Below are 21,099 nucleotides of genomic sequence, written 5' to 3' on the forward strand. Positions count from 1 at the left end.
CATCATTGCTGCAATTCTTAGGGGCTTGAATACTATCAGGTCTCTCCTTGGCATCCCTTTCTCCACGCTAGATAAACCCATTTCCTGTAGCTTCTCTTTACAACTCGTACAGTCCAGCCACCTCCTAACCCTGCTTGCCCCTGTGTTGGATTTGCTGTTCATTAACATCTGCTTTGTACTGGAGAAACTGAAAATATATTCCAGATGTGGCCCTAGGAGGGCCAAGCGGAAAGGAGTGATAAGCATCCTCAATCCACTGGCTTCTCACTTTCAAATTTAGCCCAGAGTGTCTTTAGCCTTCATTGTCATAAAGACACAGGGCAAAACCAAAAAAAAATGCACTATACCACTGAATACTCACAGGTGTGATAATGCTGAAAGATCATTAAAGGCTCCTTCAGGAACAACAGAAATATCATTTCCATGTAAAGACCTTGAAGAGAAAATTAATACATTAACACAATAATATAAATGCATAAAAATCATCAGTTTAACTTGGCAAATTGCATCTTCTTTCAACAGTTTTCAATTTTTCACTTTTTTTTTTCTTCCAGTTCCTCAGTGTTTCCAACTGTTGTGGTTTCTTTTTTTTTTTTCTTTTTTTTGCAAACTCTAACTGGCAGCCTACTTGTCATTTGATGTTTTGCGTCCTGGATTTTCATAAGAAATGTAAATACTGTGATTATTTTAAAACTGAAAATAAAAGTTGATAAAAGTAGCTGCAATTCTGCAAAGTCCTGATTGGATTTAGAGACAGCAGACAGCAGAATTCCCTGAAATTTGCATTAATTAGGTTCATATGTTCTTTTTAACCTTTCATGGATTCATAGAACATACAGGCATTGATACTTAAAGTTTTAAGGCTTTTGTCTGAATTTGATGGTAGAGGTAGAGAATGAAAGACTTCATGAAGCATCAATACTAGAAACAGTAATATTTCTTTTGTAGCAAACCTGCTGATTTCACCAACAATATGAAGTTCAACACGGGAAACAAACTGCCAGATTCTGCACCTGGGATGGGGCAACCCTGCTTGTGTGTACAAACTGGGGAGTGAGATGCTGGAGAGCAGCACTGTGGAAAGAGATCTGAGGGTCCTGGTCAGTGGCAAGTTGAACCTGAGTCAGCAGTGCCCTGGCAGCCAGGAGGGCCAGCTGTGTCCTGGGGGGCATCAGGCACAGCATTGCCAGCCAGGCAAGGGAAGGGATTGTCCTGCTCTGCTCTGGGCTGGGGCAGCCTCACCTCCAGTGCTGGGGGCAGCTTTGGGTGCCACAATATAAAAAAGATATAAAGCTGTTAAAAAGTGTCCAAAGGAAACAAATGGTGGTGGTGATGGGTCTGGAGGGGAAGCTGTGAGAGGAGTGTCTGAGGTCACTTGGTCTGCTCAGCCTGAAGAAGAGGAGACTGAGGGGAGACATCACTGCAGGTGAGGGGAGGAGGAGGGGCAGACACTGATCTCTCTGTGGTGACCAGTGACAGGTCCCCAGGAAATGGCCTGAAGTTGTGTTAGGGGAGGTTCAGGTTGGATATCAGGAAAAGGTTCTTCACCCAGAGGGTGGTTGGGCACTGGAACAGCTTCTCAGGGAAGTGCTCACAGCACCAGCCTGACAGAGCTCAAGAAGCATTTGGACAATGCTCTCAGGCACATGCTGTGACTCTTGGGGATGTCCTGTGCAGGTCCAGGAGCTGGACCCAACGATCTTTGTGCGTCCCTTCCAACTCAGCTTATTCTGTGATTCTGTGAGAAATATCTCTTCTTTTCTATAAATTCATTCAGTTACATGAAAATCTAACACATACAGAATTATGGTTCTTGAAATTATCCATATTTATATTGAAGTTATGAAAGCACAACTAAATAATGCCATGCTTGAGGTATTTCTTCCAACCAAGTATTTAAATGGTTATAAATGACCCAAATGGAGGCGAAAATTACATGTTCTGCTGTGGACGTTTGAAAAGGAATTTCTGCAGGCTTTTTGCTTAATGACAAACTGAAGCTGTAAATGAGACTGACTGTTCTTTATTTTCCTCTGTCCATTTTTGTGCCCTGTCAACCATGTTTTTCCTGGTGGCAAAATGGAAAGTTTTCTTGCAACCAAAAAGTAAAGTTATGGATTTTCAATACTTAACCATGATGTCATGGTTTTGGAAATACTCCCACATTAAATGAAACAAGACAGAAAGAAATTTACTGTTGGAATAAAAATATTCAAGATTCAAGTTCAAATCCCCCTCATATACACTGAAGGAATTTATGCAATGGCATCTTTTGCTAGACTTTAATACTTATAATAAGGAAGGACATAACACAAAAAAAGAAAGAAAGAAAAAAAGCAGAAAAATAAAAGTGCATGTCTGTATATAAAATGTTCCCCAGAGTCATGTAACTTGTGCAGCATTTTGAGATTGTACTTCCCCAGAATGAAGCCGCTTAGAATTTTAAGACTACATAATTATCACTTCTTGAATATTTGATAGGTTTTAAAATCTGCTAACTTTTAACAGTTTTGCTATCCTCTGTACAAAAATAAAAATTATAGAAAATAGCAATTATTAGAAAATAATACTTACAACAACCTAAGTGATTTCAACCCATCAAAAGTCCGTGCAGGAATACATCTTAGGCGGTTGTAACTAAGAATTCTGAAAATATATAAAATACTGTCAGCAAATATATCAGTCATTCAGTAAACAATGCAGAGCATGACCAAAATCAGGTTTTGCACACATAGCTAATTAGGAAACAAGTTATTTTACAGCCTCCAAATCAAGCAAGTTTTAATATCAACTAAATGCCCTTTCATTCCAAGACAAAAAACCCCACTGCAATGCTTCCAAAGAGTCAGTGTTACATGTTTAAACTTACAAGGTGAGCAGCTGAGTCATGTTGCTGAAGCTCTGATTAGAAAGAGTGCTGATTCTGTTGTTACTTAAATCTCTAAAAAATAAATTCAGAAATTCAGACCTTAAAATGACTGCCCCAGTCCCGAAACACTGTAAGTTAAACTGATAGACACATTTTCATTAGTAGAAGTAGCACCATCATTGATATAACTATTTAAAGCAGCACCTGTTTTTATTTCCACATGCCATACGCAAGCCCAGCAAGCGTTTAGCTTGATCAATAAAAAGCATTCTCATTTCAACACAGATGAAAAAGCAGTGCAATGCATTCTAATGCAGTAGCAATGTACATCATGCTACCAAGTTAATAATGCAATCCTTCATGAACTCAAATACAAAAATGAAAATGATGTTTTAAAGTGGAAGTCATTCTAGTCATGTCCCTAATGACACCTAAGTAAATATCATTTAATACTCTACTTAACACTTATATGCTGAAGACATCAAAGCCCAGAGCTATTATTATAAAGAACTCTAAGATTTACAGAAAAAGCCTTAACATCTTTTTTGTTCAATATTCTAATGAAACTTAAACATAAATATGATGGAAGCTGGAGTAATATGCTGGTAGCTTCAAAGATAGTGCATTAAATGTGAATACTGTCTGTTCTTTATTCTCATATTGTGCTTTATTTTCATTTTGACTATTTCACTATTGTTTAGTGTAATTTGTGGTGAAATACTGCCTTTGTTCCTGAGGGGATCTTCATATATAAACTTAAGAGTACTGTTGAATAGCTATGCAATATACATATTTCCCCACTTGAAATTTTCATGAAAGCATGTAAGATGACTGACTCATAATAAACAAATTAGGTAAGTATAACAGAGCAATATATTCAAAAGAGAAAGAAAAAGATAAAAAATAAACTAATTTCCTTGTTAATCTGGAACTCAGGAGACTTGTATGTAGTTCTTTGTTTGGCCACAGGACTATGCATAGTGATTTCATTTTCCAAACACAACTGAGGAACATTCTCAATTATATTACAGCAGTATGAGTAAACATACAGAAGAGTTTAAAATAATGTGCCCTACAGGTCTGATAAATGGAGACTGTTAATACTAATTTGCATTCTATTTACCCTTCTTCTCTTCATAACTTCCCTAAACAATTCACAGAGATTTCCTACAAGGTCTACACTGCATAGACTTGAAAATACTGCAAGGTTCTTTTTCCTGATGTTATTTGAAAAATACAAAAATTTTTTAAAGTATGGGGTTTTTTTAAATTTATGACTGTGACTTCTTTTGTCTGACACAAAGTAAATAAAGGAAATCAAGGTCTTGTTTTTGAATTGCTCTAAACCCAGTGAAAAATGAAATTTAAGGGATTCTGTTACTCCCCTCCACTTTTCATTCTGATTATAATGAAACCACAAACTGCTTTCAGAATGTAACACATTTCAGCCTCAGCTGGTATAAATTTTTATAGTCCTAACAAAGACCATGGAATTACAGCCATTTACATCTACAGTCTTCCTGTATTTCTCACTGTACTCTTGAAAGGTACAGAAATCATATTCAAACCATTCATGAAGTAGAGGTAATAAATTTTAGAGTAACTAGTGTTTTGCATGAAATCACATACCGAGTCAGCAATAGAGTTGGCAGCAACGCATTTTAGACAAGCTCCCTCCCTGGGTCATGAAAACCATATATTGTGGGAGAAACAATTACCCTGACTTTATAAGATCTTACCTTTCTTTTGAGGTCAACTATAATTTTTACTTATTTATTTTGTGATGTAATCACCAGAATAAAATACCCACGTTCATAAAATGTGACAGTATATTATATGTAGGATGTGATAAATAGAATAAAATATTCTCAGTAATAAAATATGGTTGGCTACTATATTTGCTGAAAGGTATGATAAATTTTAAAAGCTTTGTCTTATTACTTAAATAAATTATTATTTATTACCTAAATAAATTCAGTTATAATTGAGTAGGGTATTTTGTTGTTTGGTTTGTTTTTTCTTTTTAATTCCATTAGAGAACGTTGCTTTAAAACTACTTACATGAGTGTTAAATGCTTGTAGTTGGAAAGCTCTTTTGGAACAAGGGTGAACTGATTTCCATCCAAATAACTAAACCAGAAAAACAAAACAAAAAACATTATGTATTTCTCTAAAATAGCAGCATCTTCATCCACTAATCTCAGAATCCAACAATAAAGTTAATAGCAAATGAACACATACTATTTCCATTTTGTAAAACTTGGTTACAAATTTTTGTTTTTAGAGACACAACTGAGGATTTATAGACTAGGATCCAAATGCTACTGTATCATATTTAATGCTTATAATGAATATAATAAAAAACAACTCTTGCATGATAGTTTCTATTATTTCATAATGACTCTGCAAAATGAGGTCTTTATCATCTCCATTTACCACACACCTACAGGGGCAAGGTAAATCTAACTTCTGAAAATCACATTAAGCGTGGATTTTTAGCTATCATAAACAAAAACAGATTGACATTGCAGAGGTAGTCCTTTGCAGTACAAACAGCAAGGCCTGGTTTTAGCTCTAACAGCAAATTCATTTGTCATGCCTATGGTTCAGGTCACCTTCCTTAATTTATCCCTGGATATTTCATGATACATCAGTATAACGTGCTACACTCCTATTCCTATGAAGCATATTATGGACTGAAGACATCAATGAATTACCCCTCACTAGAAAAGTTAGATTTTTTCCCCTCTCTGTAGGTTCACAGCGCCTGTATTATACTGCTCACTCTTCTTCCATGCTCATAATTCTCAATAAGAGACCTTCTCATCCTTACAGTTAATGGGTACAGAGCCATCAAACTGTGTCAGCACCTGCGTTAGAGGCGAAGGAAGGTAACAAGCCTTGCCTAAAAGCTTCCAGTGTGCAGCCACACATAACAAAGTACAAGTGGAGGGGTTCTTCAGGTAACCAGAGCAAGTGTAGAGATGCTGAGAAGTGCTGAATTTACCTGATGGCTTGAAATGAAGCAGACAGTGGCAAGAAGATTAAAGGTCCTTAGTTTCCTGGGTAGGGCAAATGACTTTGCTGATGGTGGTATTACTTATGTTTCCTGGAACCCAAGTGGAAACTATACCCTCATTATCCCTATACAAAGCAGATTACTTTTGCCGTCCAAATACTTGCAACATACTTGAGCTAAGAGCAGTCTTTGATAGAGATATTTTTAGCTTCATTTTGGGCTTAATGTCTTTACATATGCTGTAGCATCTTTGCAAACTCTTGTCTGGACTAAATGGATGAGATGAATCACAGTCAAACTTCACAAAATAACTATCTACATCTAATCAAAGGCTGTCTTTCTTTCTTCCTTATAGAGCTGCTTGCCAAATCCAAATTGTGTCTCAACAAACTTTATACTTACATTAATGGTTGTGAATAGAACATGGGCTCATATAATTAATTATTAAAATAAACAAACCAACTTTTAAAATTTTTGAAGAAGTATGTATTCTGAGGAAATTATTTTATCAACAGATAAATTAAGTTCTATTATTAAGCTTCATTAGAACTGAAGTAGTACAAGTATCCACTTGCCTGATAAAAATTCCTCCTTGTTCAAAAGAAGCAACTATTAAGATATTTGTAAAACACACGAAGAGTATGTCTTAGAAGAGCCATGCATGATAATGAGCAAGAAGAATCAATCAGTATGCAACTGTTAACAGGAACCACCTCCATTATCCTTTTGAAAAATATGCTAAATTGCATGCTTAGATACTAATTAAAGCATACAAAATTGTACACAAATGAATTTTCAGTCACAGGGTTCCACTTGCAATTCCAAAAGTATCTCTCTTTAGCTGCTTTCTTTTACATTGTATTGATGACCTTATAATCCAAATTGTAGTCACCTTCTCTCTGAGAAAAAAAACCCAAAACACCAAACCCAAAACCTGATTGAGTTATAGGATTATATACCTGTATGCTATTTAGAGTTCTTAATAATTTCAATTTATTAATGGCTAAAGACTTCTGGATGCTATTAAGCCCCAGACTAATGGTGGATATCTCAGAATCTTCTATATAATACCAAACTGTAAAACAGTAAAATTTGTTAGTGACTTACAGCACACAGTTTTGACATTTTCTGGAAAAGCACTACATTAACCAGGCATTATGAAAAATTATTAAATCTTGCCATATATAACACAAACCAACATTTTTTCTTGTAAATAATTTCTATTTCTTTCACTATTGTAACCTATCTGATCAAGATTCAAAACAAATTAATATCTCAATTTTTAGGGTCATATCTTCCCTTTCATAATGCATAAAAATTTACTCATATAGTCTAATGAGTAGCTTATTCAGTTAATATCTTCAACCAATACATGAGGTAGGAAGCTCTTTTTCTATCTGTTACTGTCCATCTGCATATTCAAATAGTATCTTTCATAAAATGCAATCTTAACAATTTTTCTCATAGAAAAAAGTATCAATAGATTAATAAAATATCCCAGATTTTATAAAACTGCCTATGTGAAAGGAAAGACATTCTATTTAAACCAGTATTTTTGAAATATCGTAAAACTATCACAATCACTGCATCATAGAATATCCTGAGTTGGAAGGGTCACAGAATCACACAATCATTAGGATTGGAAGGGACCTCTGGAGATCATCCCATCCAACTCCTCTGTACCAAGGCAGGTCACACAGGAATTCATCCAAGTGGGTTTTGAATGTCTCCAGAGAAGGAGACTCCATGACTTCCCTGGGCAGCTTTTCCAGTGCTCTGACACCCTCGGCGTGAAGAAGTTCTTCCTCATGTTGAGGTGGAACTTAGGTTTTAGTTTATGGCCATTGCTCCTTGTCCTGCTGCTGGGAACTATGGAAAAGAGTCTGGCACCATCCTCTTGGCACCCACCTTGGAGATACTTGTATGCATTGATGAGATCCCTTCTCAGTTTTCTCCAGACTACACAGGCTCAGCGCCCACAGTCCCTCCTCACAGGAGAGATTCTCAGCCCCTGATAATATTTTGGCCTCCACTGGGCCCTCTCCAGTAACTCCTTGTCTTTCGTGAACTGTGGAGACCAGAACTGAACACAATACTGCAAAAGTGACCTCATGAGGGAAGGAGGATCACCTCCTCTGACCTGCTGGCTACCCTTTTCCCAATGCAACCTATGACTGAGTCCAACTCCCAGTCCTGCACAGGACAGCCCCTCGAGTCACACCATGTGCCTGAGAGCATTGTCCAAACTCTTCTTGGTCTCTGGCAGGCTTGGTGCTGTGACAACTTCCCTGGGGAGCTGTTCCAGTGTCTGACCACCCTCTGAAAAAGAACCTTTCTTTGCTATAACTTTACTTCACGCTGAAGTGACACTGACTGGTTTGCAGTTACCAGGGTCAATGCTCTTGCCCTTCTCAAAACTTAGGTCAACCTTTGTCAGCTTCCAGCTGACTGGGACCTATCCAGATTACCAAGAACATTCAGAAATCATTGAGAGAGGCCTTGCAATGACATCTCTTTTAGTATTTTTTGGATGAATTTCATCAGACCCCACAGACTTACAGAAAGCCAGCAGGAGCAGCAAATTTTGTGCAAGTTTAGGGTTAGGTGGGAGTTAATAATTCTCACAGTCATGGTCCTCTAGCTCAGGGCATTGGGACCCTCAGAGGTGATAATTAGTATTGAAGACCAAAGTGAAGAAAGCACTAAATATCTCTACTTTGTCTATGTCCCTGTTTGTGAGGTGACCCTATTAATCTAAAAATGGACCAGTGTTACTTCTGGACTGCCTTTTGCAATTAAGGATTTTTAAAAATCCTTAATTTTTAAAATTTCTATTGTCCCCAGCAGTACTGGCCAGCTTCAACTCAAATTGGACCAATTTTCTTCAAGCAGCACCTCTGTATTCCTCCCATGTCACCCGACTTTGTTTCCACTGGATGTACATTTTCTTTTTTGCCTTAGATTCAGAAGATCCCTGCTTGGCTGAGCTGGCCTTCTGCCTCACCTCCTTGACTTCTGACATTTTCAAATTGCTTGCTCTTTAGCTCTTAACAGGTGGTACTTAAACAGTGACCAGCACTGATGCACCTCAGTACCTTCCAAAGCATTTCCCATGGAGATCTTACTATTTCCCTGAGAAACCCAAAGTCTGCCCTCCTCATATCCAGGGCTGAAGTTTTGCTGGCACTTTTCTCCTGTCAACAGAGATTTTAAAGTCAACTGCTTTATGACCACTGTGGCCAAGAGAGACACCAGATGCCACTTTACTCACAAGACCCCCTTATTAACATGCAACAAATCCAGGAGAGCACCTCTCTGAATTCACTCCCTTAGTACCATAAAGATATTGTCTGAGGGCTTTTAACTCCCCAACAGAGATGAAGGCCATCAATTTAGAGGATTAAGGTGCTTGATTTAGAAGTAAAAAGTATTGACATAGAGGCATAAAAACAATGTTCATTATGAAAACATGTTAATATTATTGGGTCTTTTTTGCTTTTTCATGTAATTGAACTTCATTCCTTCCTGACCAGTAACCAGAGATTAATCAGATTCACTGTTGCCCCTAGTTTAACCCATTGTACCATGATATCCACACACAGTTATACAATGGTTCAGTGCTGGGGATATAAATTTTGAGAGTGATTACAATTTTATATACATATATTTTAAAACCTTTTCGGTAACAGTTCTTAAGAGTGGTTTGGGACTTACAAAGCACTGCTAATTCAAGCTTAACCTTAAGTTTCTCAAGATAATGTGAAAGTCTTTATATCTATAAAGCAAATTAAAAAAATTCAACTCATCTACTAAATTCAATTCTTCATTTTCTTTTCCCCTCATTCTTGACCCTGACAATAAAAATCAGACATTAATTTTCAAAAAAGGAAAAAAAAGTGTGCCACTTACAGTTCAGTTACATCTTTTGGGATACCTTTAGGCAAAGCTTTCAGACCTTTGTTGCTGCAGCGAACTACTGTGTCCAGACAAGTACATTCTGCAGGACAGCGGGCCAGGGGAGAGCAGCTATTGTCATCATTTCCTGATTAATAAAAACAAACAGATGCCAAGACTGATAATAAACTCAGTATTCGCAGTAATAGCCCACCTGAATTTTCTTTAAGCCAACATGATATTTCTGCACTATAATATCTCAAGGTAGGGAAAAAATTACGTCATCTATGTAAATCTTCACTCCAAGAATTTACATTTCAAGTGATGCTTTATTTAGTACAGTGCTGTTTTACTAGGTAAGAATGCTATTATATGGGAAAAAATCATTAAAGAAAGAATAAATCCTGAAATGAAAGACAATAAAATTAACAAAGTATTAAAAACAGTCTCTTTAAAAAAAGATATGGCCTTGAAAATTGACAAACCAATAATGCAGTAAATGTGAGAGATGCAAGACAGCAGCATTTCTTTTAATTAAGGGTTAATGAAGCCACAAGCTGTAACAAGTCATGTTATTTGATCAAGTAACCTGAAAGTGTGCTTGATTCAAGCATCGGTGTTTGAAAATGTTCTCATCTGTACTATAACATTTGATCAATTTTTTTATAGTATTTCTAAATTATTAATTACAGTGCTGAACATAGGCAAGAAAAACTTTTGAAGGCATATAAATAACAGCCTGTGTTTGCTGACCATCCAAAAATGGGTGGAAAACTTTAAAACTGAGATAGAAACTGAGCATGAAGGCCTTTAAAATGCAATATTTTGGTATCTGTAGTAGTCATGCAGCTATTCCTATGAAAGCTGAAATTATAAAAAGTTCAAATATTGATTTCCTTACCATCATCACATGTAAAATCCTGAATTGCCACATCCTGGATAGGAATCTCTTTGAGGAAGTAAGGTTTTTGGCAGCGAGGGTTCCCCGTCACAATGCGTTTCTTCCTTAGCCAGTCTCCAAGCCATGCAAGATGGCAGTTGCAGTTGAAGGGATTGGCCAAGAGGTTTCTGAGGACCACAAACAAAGTTTATCTCAGCTCACACCATCCTTCTATCCTAAGGATTCTATTTCTATTTTCAAGAAAGTGGACCTTAAACACTGTTCTTCAAACAATACCATGCATAAACCATAGGTGAAAGGTGTAATTTAGGCTCTGTGTTGTGAATCTTGATACAACTTGCTTAGAAATAATTTAAAAACTGTCGAAGACCTGACTTCATGTCAAGCCACTCTGTACCAATAATGCAGTAATTTCATATAGAGATGGAGGCTGATTACTTTACATTATTAGCTTTAACCTGACAACAGCTTTTCCGTTAATTTATCATCTCAAGATTTCCATCTTTTATTTGCTCCAGAGAATAAGTTTCCTATCTGAAGTGACAGCTAAGTTGATTACATGCCAGTTACAAAAATGAATTTACTTCTAAAAGCCTCAGCACTTTTGGCATCTCCTTATTTCTGCACAAACCTATCGACAATTCCATTATTTATAAACACGTCATCCTTAATACGCAAAATTAGTAATTGGGTGCAAAGTGTCACTTTTCATGTAAAAAGGGTTAAGTACATTCCTGAATCATGCTACCTACAACCAACATTTTTTCATGAAACTGAGTGGCAGCTTTGCTTACTCTTTTCACTTCCCTTAAATTACGTCACATTAAAATGAAAAAAAAAGGATGCTTCTTTTTATAGAAAATGAGACTGAAGCTTCATTTTAAAACACGTATGAATTAAGATTCTCGGCAGGCCAAGGAAATTTAAGCTAGTAATTTGGTGGCACAGGGCAGAAGGACAGACAACACAGTGATCCAACCAGCTGTGATTGTGTGCTGCCTACCCAAAATGTGGCTTTCCACCCTGGTTTGGATCAGTGGGCTTCCACAAGGGGAATGAGCAGGATGTTTTTCCTGCCTTCTTAAACACTTCTGAAGACCAGTCAAACACTGTATCAAAGAGCCATGAAAACATACTCTTCATGTGCCCAAGATGGTCCAGAAAATAAATTTTCTCAATAGTGCCTCTATGAAACATTTTTATCCCTGAATTTTACCACGTGCTGTGAAACTACACATCAAATCATGAAGGGAAATGCCCCCAAAAGGTCAGAGATTTAAATATGGGTACGGCAAAAGCTGAATGAGACTTACAGGGTGGAGAGCGAATGCAGCGTGTCGAAGGAGCCGGGAGCCACGGTGGTGATCTGGTTGTCATACAGCGAGAGCAGGCGGACAGAGCTCAGCCCTGTGAAGCTGTCATTTCCCACACAGCTCACCCTGTTGCTCCTCAGCATCCTGAGAAAGAAAGATCAGCATTTCTCAGCTTAGCCTGAGCAGGGATGGGGCTGAAGTGGCTGCTGGAGGGAGGGCCATGAGGTATGACTCGAAGGAGCTGCTGCCAGTGAAGGGAGCAGCAGTGCAGTGACTCCTGTGCTGCCTGTAGACTGAGTGCAGTGTGTGGGGAGCAGGCTGGAAGACAGAAGGGTGGGTGGGTGGGTAGACTTCACAGAAGCAGGGGGTGTTTCACAGAGTCTAGAATGGGTAAGGCTGGAAAGGACCTTTTGGAGAGGGGACCTGGTTGGAGATCATCTGGTCCAACCTGCCTGCCCAAGCAGGGTTTGCTAGAACATGTTACTCAGGACTGTGTCCAAATGGCTTCTGAGTATCTCCAGACATGACCCCACAAACTCTTTGGGCAACCCACACCAATTTTTCAGTTTCCTAAGCATTTGTGATTTTTTTCCTTTTTCTTTCAATACCAGAAGTAGTAATTATGATTTTTTAATTGATGAGAAATGAAACTGATTGAAATTCCCAAAGTAAGAGAAACACAGGCGCCCTCTCTTCATGTTTCCAAGGCTGATCACTCCAGAACTGCTATTTATATGGAGCAGAGGCTTGTACCAGCTGACCTCCTCTTGAGGCCCCTTTGACTTAATTTTTCTTGGGACAAATTCTAGAAACCACTTCTAATGCATTCAGAGTCATTTCATTCAAATGAAATCAGCCTACCTTGACTCCTCCTTAGCATGACTCTAAGAGAGTACAAATTTCAGAATCCTAAGCTATTCCGAAATCTCTGAAATTTCTATAAAACTTAGGAGCTTTGAAGTCTGTTGTTTTCCTCTCTGTCCAAAAAGTGATTATAATTTTTCCCCAGGCTCTTGTCTAAGACTCACTGCTTTGAACAATTTTAGCAGCTTTCACTGCAAGGTTAGAAATGGTAGACATGATATTTTTTAAAATACCTAATGTCCACGGACAGAGGAAACCCCAAAGACAATTTAATCTTGGCTCTGGTCTGCAGATCAGATGGACAGGCTCTCTGAGGAAGGCCAAGCTGCTGTAGATTGTACAAACATCTTTTTTGAGTGGAAAGAACTAAACTGCTTCATGGGAAGAATGAAATGAGTTCAAGTTATAGTGCTTTTAATCTTGCCTTCACTGTTTAAATGACAAAAAAAATTACTTAGGAGAGAATAATTTCCCACATTTCAATACACACCAAAACAATTTCTTCCTCCAGCATAATTCCCAGTAATTGCTGAGCTGTAATGAATCAGACTCCATTATGTAAAATGTGTAATTCCCATGCATAATTCTGTTACTTTCTATTTCTATTTCCCATTTCTATTTCTGAAGCTGGATGTTTACCCATTCTCAACTGCTTCATTGCTTTAGAGGACTCATAATACCCATAATTAATAATTAATAAATTAATACAATGTATAGATTCTTCTAAAATAGATTCTTCTAAAATGTTTTATTCTTCTAAAATATGCTTGAATAATCCACAGCTAATTCTCCAAAATATTTTTTTTTTTTTAGGACGGGGACAACATTATTCTCAAAAATACCTGTGAGGAAAGAGGAATAAAACCACCCAAATAAATATACTTACAGTGTTTTGAGACTTTCTAGTCCTTTGAACATTTTGTGTTGAACACTTTCCAAGCGGTTGCTTGTGAGCAATAGCTCATTCACACCAGAGGCTCCATCAAATGCTCCTTCTTCTATATCTGTAATCTTGTTATTGCTCAGGTTTCTATTTCGCATTAACAGAAACAGAGAAGAACTGAGGGGATTTTCTTTTATAAATAGCTTAAATTACTGTTAAATGCTGCAGACTGCACAAATTTCAAGACAGAATCTTAGTTTTCCACGAAGGTTGGAAAAGACCGTCAAGATCATCAAATGCAATCTTGATGCAATAGCCAAGTTATTGTGTAAAAGCACAAAATATAAATATATCATTCAACTTCAAACCATTAAGAAAAAAAAAGCAATGCCCTTCTAATTAAAGAAGCAAAGATTTTTAAAGTAATCTTTGGAAGATGTTTTTACATAATGGCAATTACTTCCCAATCCATGCTGCTGTCACACAAGAACATATTTTCCTAATTTTGAATCTTATCAGTAACTATATTTTTGAAGTCTCCAGCTTTTGTAGCATTTTTAGATGAATTAATAACAAGATTATACTGTATGAGTACAGCACAACTAACCTGATTTCTTTATTTTATCTCAACAGACAAGTATAAGAAAATAGTATAAACAGCAACATATGTAAAGGAAATGTGTGAATGTAAACAGTACATGAAATGTTAATAATTTATGACATTAGTTAGAAAGGAGGGTTTATAACCAAGATAGTTCATTTATCTGCAATTTGCATGCAAAGTGGATCAAAATGTGGGAAAAATGTCCTAAAATACTGCCAAAATATTTAGTGTTTACAATTTTAGTTGAAATATGGAAATTGCATCCCAAACGGGTAGTATCTGTACTGTACATACACAAAAGCATACATACACAACAGCACACATTTTCTTAAATATTTTTCATGTTATTCTTGTTTGGTTTGTTTTGTATCATTATTTACACATTACAGAAGTACATAGCTACACATTAAACAGTGCTATAATACTCCAGTGATTTTTAAAAAGCTCTTTAAAGCTCTCTGAGACAAAGTGAAAGAAAGTAAATCTAAAGAGTGTTAGATGAAATAAATGGTCTTGGGAAGAAAATCAAACATTATTTGATGCAATTTCTAGTACCGTGTTTAAACCATTCAAAACAAGAAAGATACTATTTGTTAGAATAAAAACCAAGGAGTTGTGGCTTAATCTGTTGTGTTGACTATTCTCTCTAGCCTAGCTGAAATTTAATGTACACCTTGCCTGTGATGAAGGATACAGTCATGGAATCAGTTAGGACTTTTAATCATCAAGTCGAAGCATTTAATCCAGTACTACCAAGTCCATTACAAACACATATTCCTAAGTCTTTTCAATTCCTCCAGGGATGGCAACTCCACCACTTCCCTGGGTGGCCTGTTCCACTGCTTGACAGCCCTTTCCATGGAGAAACCAAACTAAACCTCCTCTGCTGCAGTTTGATATCATTGCCTCCAATCTTGTCACTTGGGAGAGAAGGCCAACCTCCACCTCACTACAACCGCTCCTGAGATAGCTGTAAAGAGCAATAACGTCCCCACTGAGCTTCCATTTTTCCAGGCTAAACAACCTCTTTCGTAAGCTGCTCCTCATAAAACTTGGGTTCCATACCCTTCAGCAGCTTTATAACCCTCCTCTGGACTCTTTCCAGCACCTCAATGCCTTTTTTGTAAAGAGGGATCCAAAACTGAACAAAGTACTCAACATGTGGCCTCACCCGTGCCAAGTACTGAGGGACAATCACTGCCCTGGCCCTGCTGGCCACACTATTGCTGATACAGGCCAGGTGCCATTTGCCTTCTTGGCCACCTGGGCACACACTGGTTCATGTTCACCTGGCTGTCAACCAGCATCCCCAGGTCCTTTTCTGCTGGGCAGATTTCCAGCTATTCATCCTCAAGTCTGCAGTGCTGCATGGGGTGTTGTGACCATAGTGCAGGTCCTGGCACTTGGACTTGCTGAACCTCATACCACTGGCCATGGCCCAACTATCCAGCCAGTCCAGATCCCTCTGCAGAGCCTTCCTGCCCTCCAGCAGATCAACACTCCCACCCAGCATGGTGTGATCTGCAAACTTGCGGAGAGTGAATTTAATCCTCTCATCCAGATCCTCGATAAAGATATTAGACACGACTGGCCCTGATACTGAGCCCTAGGGAACACCACTTGTGACTGTCTGCCGACTGGATTTAACTTCATTCACCACCCTCTGGGCCCAACCATCCAGCCATTCTTTTACCCAGCAAAGTATATGTCCATCCAAGCCAAGAACAACCAGTTTATGCAAGAGAAAGCTATGGCAAATGGTGTCAAAGGCTTAGCTAAAGTCTAAGCTGACAACATCCACAATCACTGCTTTTATTTAGTTTCACAGTGGAGTTGTTCAGTCTGCAAGATGCCATGGAAAACTGGAAGGAAGAAACTTTATTTCTAATCTCAGATGGCATATCCATGTCAAGCCCTTAGTTTCCTAAAATCTTTTTTGTTCTTGCTATAACATTGATACTACTTCACCCACTTCAAATAGATATTTTAAAGATTAATGTTGCATAGCTAATCAATGTTGCAGTGCATACACATGTTTTATTACTGATGAAGCATCAAATCAATGAAATATTTAAGCCTCAATTTTTCAATGTCATCTGTGCAGAAAGATCTTTGCACCTATTTTGAACCTCCAGAAGAAATATGAGCTTCAGAAAAATATTGAATTCACTCATATTGGTGTCTCTGTAACATGAGTATTCACTGCTTTCCAGCGAGGCTTAAGCACTCACTGTATTATTCTCTCAATGAAAGAATGTTGTAACAACTGCTAACTATATTAGGAAGTTATGAAGCAGTATTAATAAAATAGTTAATTTTCATTATATTTTTTTCATTTTTTCCCCATTTCAATTAACCAGATTCCAAAGTTCTTGGGAATTCCAACAGACAGCTACATTGAGACTAATGAATATTCTTCCTTTTTTTTCTTTTGTCTTGAACACCTACTCAACTTAAAGGAAATGTTGTTAAATATGAAGATCTGTTGGACGTATAAGTGTGTGTGTATGCATGTACATGAATGACACATCAAATATTTGATTTGTTTCCTAGAATCCTGCAATCACAGAATGTCTTGGGTTGCAAAAGACCCTAAACATTATCTAGTTCCAATCCCTCTGCTGTAGGCAGGGACAACTTCCACTAGATCAGGTTGCTCAGAGCTCCATCCAACCTGGCCCTGAACGCTTCCAGGGATGGGGCATCCACAACCTCTCTGGGCAACTTTTTCCAGTGTCTTATCACCCTAAGAGTAAAGAATTTCTTTCTGATATCCAATCTAAACCTACTCCCTTTCAGTTTAAACCCATTTCTCCTTGTCCTCTCACTACATGCCTCTGAAAAAAGTCTCTCTCCATCTTTCTTGTAGGATCCCTTCAGGTACTGGAAGGCCACAATTAGGTCACTCGGAAGCCCTCTCTTTTCCAGGCTGAACAATCCAAATTCTCTCAGCCTTTCCTTGCAGGAGATGTGCTCTATTCCTCCAATCATTTTGATGGCCTCCTCCGGACTTGCTCCAAAAGGTCCATGTCCTTCCTATCCTGGGGACACCAGAGCTGGATGCAGCTCACTTGAATGGAATAGAGGGATAGAATCCCCTCCCTCAACCTGCTGACCACACAGCTTTGGATGCAGCCCAGGGCACAATTGACTTTCTGGACTGCAAGTACACATTGCCCAGTCATATCAAGCTTCTTGTCAACTAACACCCTCAAGTCCTTCTTGATCTGTTCATCTCCCAGCCCATATTGACACTTGGGGTTTCCAGGACCCAGGAGCAGCACCTGGCACTTGGTCTATTGCACATCATGAGATTCCCAGGACTCACTTCTTGAGCTTGTTCAGGTCCCTCTGTATGGCATCCCATCTTTCAGGTGTCTTAACAGCACCACTCAGCTTGGTGTCATCTGCAAATTTGCTGAGGGTGCACTTGATCCCTTTGTCTATGTCATTGATGAGGACATTCAATACAGATCCTTAAGGAACACCATTTGTCATTGATGTTTGTTGGGATTCTGAGCCATTGACCATTACCCTCTGGATGCAGTTGTCCAAACACTTTCTTATCCATCTAAGTCCACCCATCAAATCCATCTCTTTCCAATTTAGAGAGAAGGATGTTGGGGGGCCCATGCCAAAGGCTTTACAGAAGTCTAGATAAAAGACATCTATAGCCCTTCTCTTGTCCACTGATGCTTCATACTGATACTTGGTATTTCAGAAGTACACTGTAGCTGTAAAAAGTGCTAATCTGAAATTCTTAAAAGATTGAAGCAAATGGGGTATCTGCTGTATAGCACCACAACACTGTTGTGCCAGACATTCCTACATTCTTTTTTCTAAATATCGCAGCCCAGTTCAAAGTGGCAAAGTGTACTCAAGTGAAGAAGTCAAAGGCAAGTTCATTTTACAGTGTTGGGATTTTTAAAATCTTTCAGACTAAAAAATCAGTAATAAATATTTAACTAATTGTGATCATGCCAGCAAGGATCTGGTTAACAATAGTTTAAGCAATACTATTGCTCCCTTAAGATTTTGATCACTAGTAATTTAGACTGATCTCTTACAAATGGTAGTTACTTGGTGAATACTAATCTATTTTTACTTGCATTTTTCTTCACTTAATACTTATGTTTGGATTTAATCCTGAAATGATTGAGCAGAGAGTCACAAAGACTAACTAAATGACCTACCCTCTAATATGTCTTTTACATAAGCTAAAGAAAAGCTTTTCATAGTCTTATTTTTAGCAACAACTGCAACTGGTAAGATTATAAACTCCTCTTAGAACATTAACTGTTAACATGGACTTACATGGATGACCTATCAAACCACTTTTTCTCAGTCATTTTAATTTTAATATTCCCCTCACCTAATGACAGTTTAATGAAGCACAGAATCAAAGGCATGTCCTTAATGTGTTGAAAGAGGCAAAATTGTCTGGTTAGAGAGTAATACAGGAAGTTACAACAGATTACTGGAATCTTTTCTAAGCAGCTTATACTGTGAGCTCCCTGCTGTGGCTGCACAACAGACCAGCTGGCTGGACACTGCCGCGAAGGTGCTGGAGCTGCACACCATGAGAAGTGGCTGCTGGCAGTGCCAAGCCCCACAGAGCAGAGCTGCCAACTCTGACCTACCTCAGGGATTAATTTAAACCCATTCTTGATTTTCTCTTAGAATATAATGAATCTTTTGTAGATTAGAACTAAGAAAGGTGGAGGGACACAGCAAGGAGCTAATATACTATCTCAATAGACAAAGACATTGAAGTCACACTTACATTTTACGCAGCTGAGGAAGTTTCTTAAAGATTCCAGTAGCTTCCAGGACTGAAAATTCGTTGTTATTTAGTCTCCTAGAAGAAATTACATCAATTTCAGAAAAAAATCAATGAGGCATTGGTACAGAATGTTCCACATTAAGTGAACTCTTCAGTCTGGTTTCCCTGAATAGCTGATGTTTAACTGGTAGTGGAAGCACAATTCTTTATATAGTGACATTTCTAATTTTGATAATTCCTGTGAATGAACATTCTTATTCCTGTGTATGAACATTCTCATTAGTTAAACTTGGGTGTACGCAAGACATTTTCAAAACTCAATCACAAAATCTTAAACAGCTAAAATTAAAAAGGAATATAAGATGATGTTTTTAATTTTTCAAACAAAAATGTAACTAAGGAAGGATTCCATGGCAACTTTTAAATAAAAGTCTTTAAGAAGGACATGTAAACCACTGAAGATTAGTCTTCTGTTCTTTAAAGGATATCAGGTGGAGTCTGCCAGACATCTGGAGGTACTCACAGAACACTATTTACAAGAATGAAATAATTACTCAGTGCTTCTTTTGAATAGAGAATGAAACCCACTGCATAGGTCTTCCCATTAATTTAAAACCGCTTCTCTCGCCATGATTTATCTTCATACCACTACAGCTGGCACACATATATTGCTTAAATCAGCATTAAATGCTGACTTGTAACACTGTAAGAAGGCATACAACAAGCAAAAAATACTAGCTGGGCACTTCTCTCTCCTGCACAGGTATCAAGGCTTACAGTGCAGTATACCTTCAACAGCAAGCAAGTTAGGGGACCACCTATATTTCAAAAAATACCTCCATTGGCCCAATATTCCCTATTTCTTCTCCTGAAAAGAAAACGGCAATTATAAGTCTTAGATCATTTATATGCTCTAACGGAGCTATCTTATTAAGGAAGGGAGTCTATCCAGCTTTTCTTTAGAGATCCTAAATAGGGAGGAGAACATATGACTGACAAGATCACTGTGAAGAAATTCAGCATAATTCTTAAACCAGAATGCTTTTTAGAATTGCCTTATTGCAAGATAAGTTTAAAAAAACCCTAGAAAATTAAAGCAAGCTGCTTGTTCATCCTTCCCTCCTGTTCTCATTGATAGCCAGAAGGGAAATTAAGGTTGTAAATCTGAAGGTATTGTTGTACAACAGTTTCAACAAGGAACCAAAGTGAAATAAGACAGAAGTTTTTTGGATATTCACAAAACATTCATATACCACACCAAACTACAAGGAAAACAAATTTCAAAAGATGCTACCACCTCTAAAATTCAACTGAATGACTTAATGGGATTTTTAGTGGGACCATGCATACTCTTGCACATTGTCAATTAACAAAGTTACTTCAATCTAAACAGCCTTTTCTTTACCCTATTATCAACAACAGAAGCACTGGCTATTCTATAAATGCTGACATCTTCAAATACTTTTCAAGTGCTGTACCATCTATAAGAATGACTTGGTAATGAAAACATTTACTGATTCTAATAATACTTACTTGCTCTACTGCAAACATTTCTAACCCCATTGAAAAAGGCAAACAATTTGATCATTTATTCTTTGCAACAATCTTTTATGTATTAAAAGTAATTTACTTTGTCTCTCCCTCAAGTTTCTTTCACACAAATGCCTTCAACATTTCCAGTCTTCTTTTCTACATTATTTTTGTTCTCCTCAAATTTTTTTCCGAGCAATTATATCCATCTTGAAAAGTGAAGCTGTTAACACAATATTCCAGCTGATACCTTACAATTGCTAGGTACCCAGCAATTACTGTACAATAATTATTTCATACAATTTACATGCTACATTCCTATACATATATTCTGAAATAAAATTTGCATTAGTGCCCAATAGCTCTCCTTCATCTTTAATATGTATGATAACACTACCTTAGCCTTTTATCTTGATCTGCTTGCTGGTCATTCCTCAAT

General features: G+C 37.7%; 1 protein-coding gene across 5 annotated transcripts in view; it reads right to left on the bottom strand.

Moving 5' to 3' along the window:
• The window catches only part of SLIT2 (slit guidance ligand 2), a 260,071-nt gene that overhangs the window by 41,325 nt on the left and 197,647 nt on the right, over positions 1–21,099 (bottom strand). For all 5 annotated transcript variants that reach the window (XM_085059254.1, XM_085059253.1, XM_085059256.1 and 2 more), the window contains exons 16-24: positions 19,131–19,205; positions 13,747–13,890; positions 11,997–12,140; positions 10,684–10,850; positions 9,798–9,930; positions 4,931–4,999; positions 2,870–2,941; positions 2,575–2,646; positions 362–433 (exon numbers count right to left, since the gene is read on the bottom strand). In XM_085059254.1, coding sequence (XP_084915380.1) covers positions 362–433; positions 2,575–2,646; positions 2,870–2,941; positions 4,931–4,999; positions 9,798–9,930; positions 10,684–10,850; positions 11,997–12,140; positions 13,747–13,890; positions 19,131–19,205 — 948 coding nt within the window. The remainder of the gene's footprint in view (positions 1–361; positions 434–2,574; positions 2,647–2,869; positions 2,942–4,930; positions 5,000–9,797; positions 9,931–10,683; positions 10,851–11,996; positions 12,141–13,746; positions 13,891–19,130; positions 19,206–21,099) is intronic.

This window comes from Lichenostomus cassidix, chromosome 4 (genome assembly GCF_008360975.1).
Source record: "Lichenostomus cassidix isolate B80296 chromosome 4, HeHo_3.0, whole genome shotgun sequence".
Taxonomy (NCBI): Eukaryota; Metazoa; Chordata; class Aves; order Passeriformes; family Meliphagidae; genus Lichenostomus; species Lichenostomus cassidix.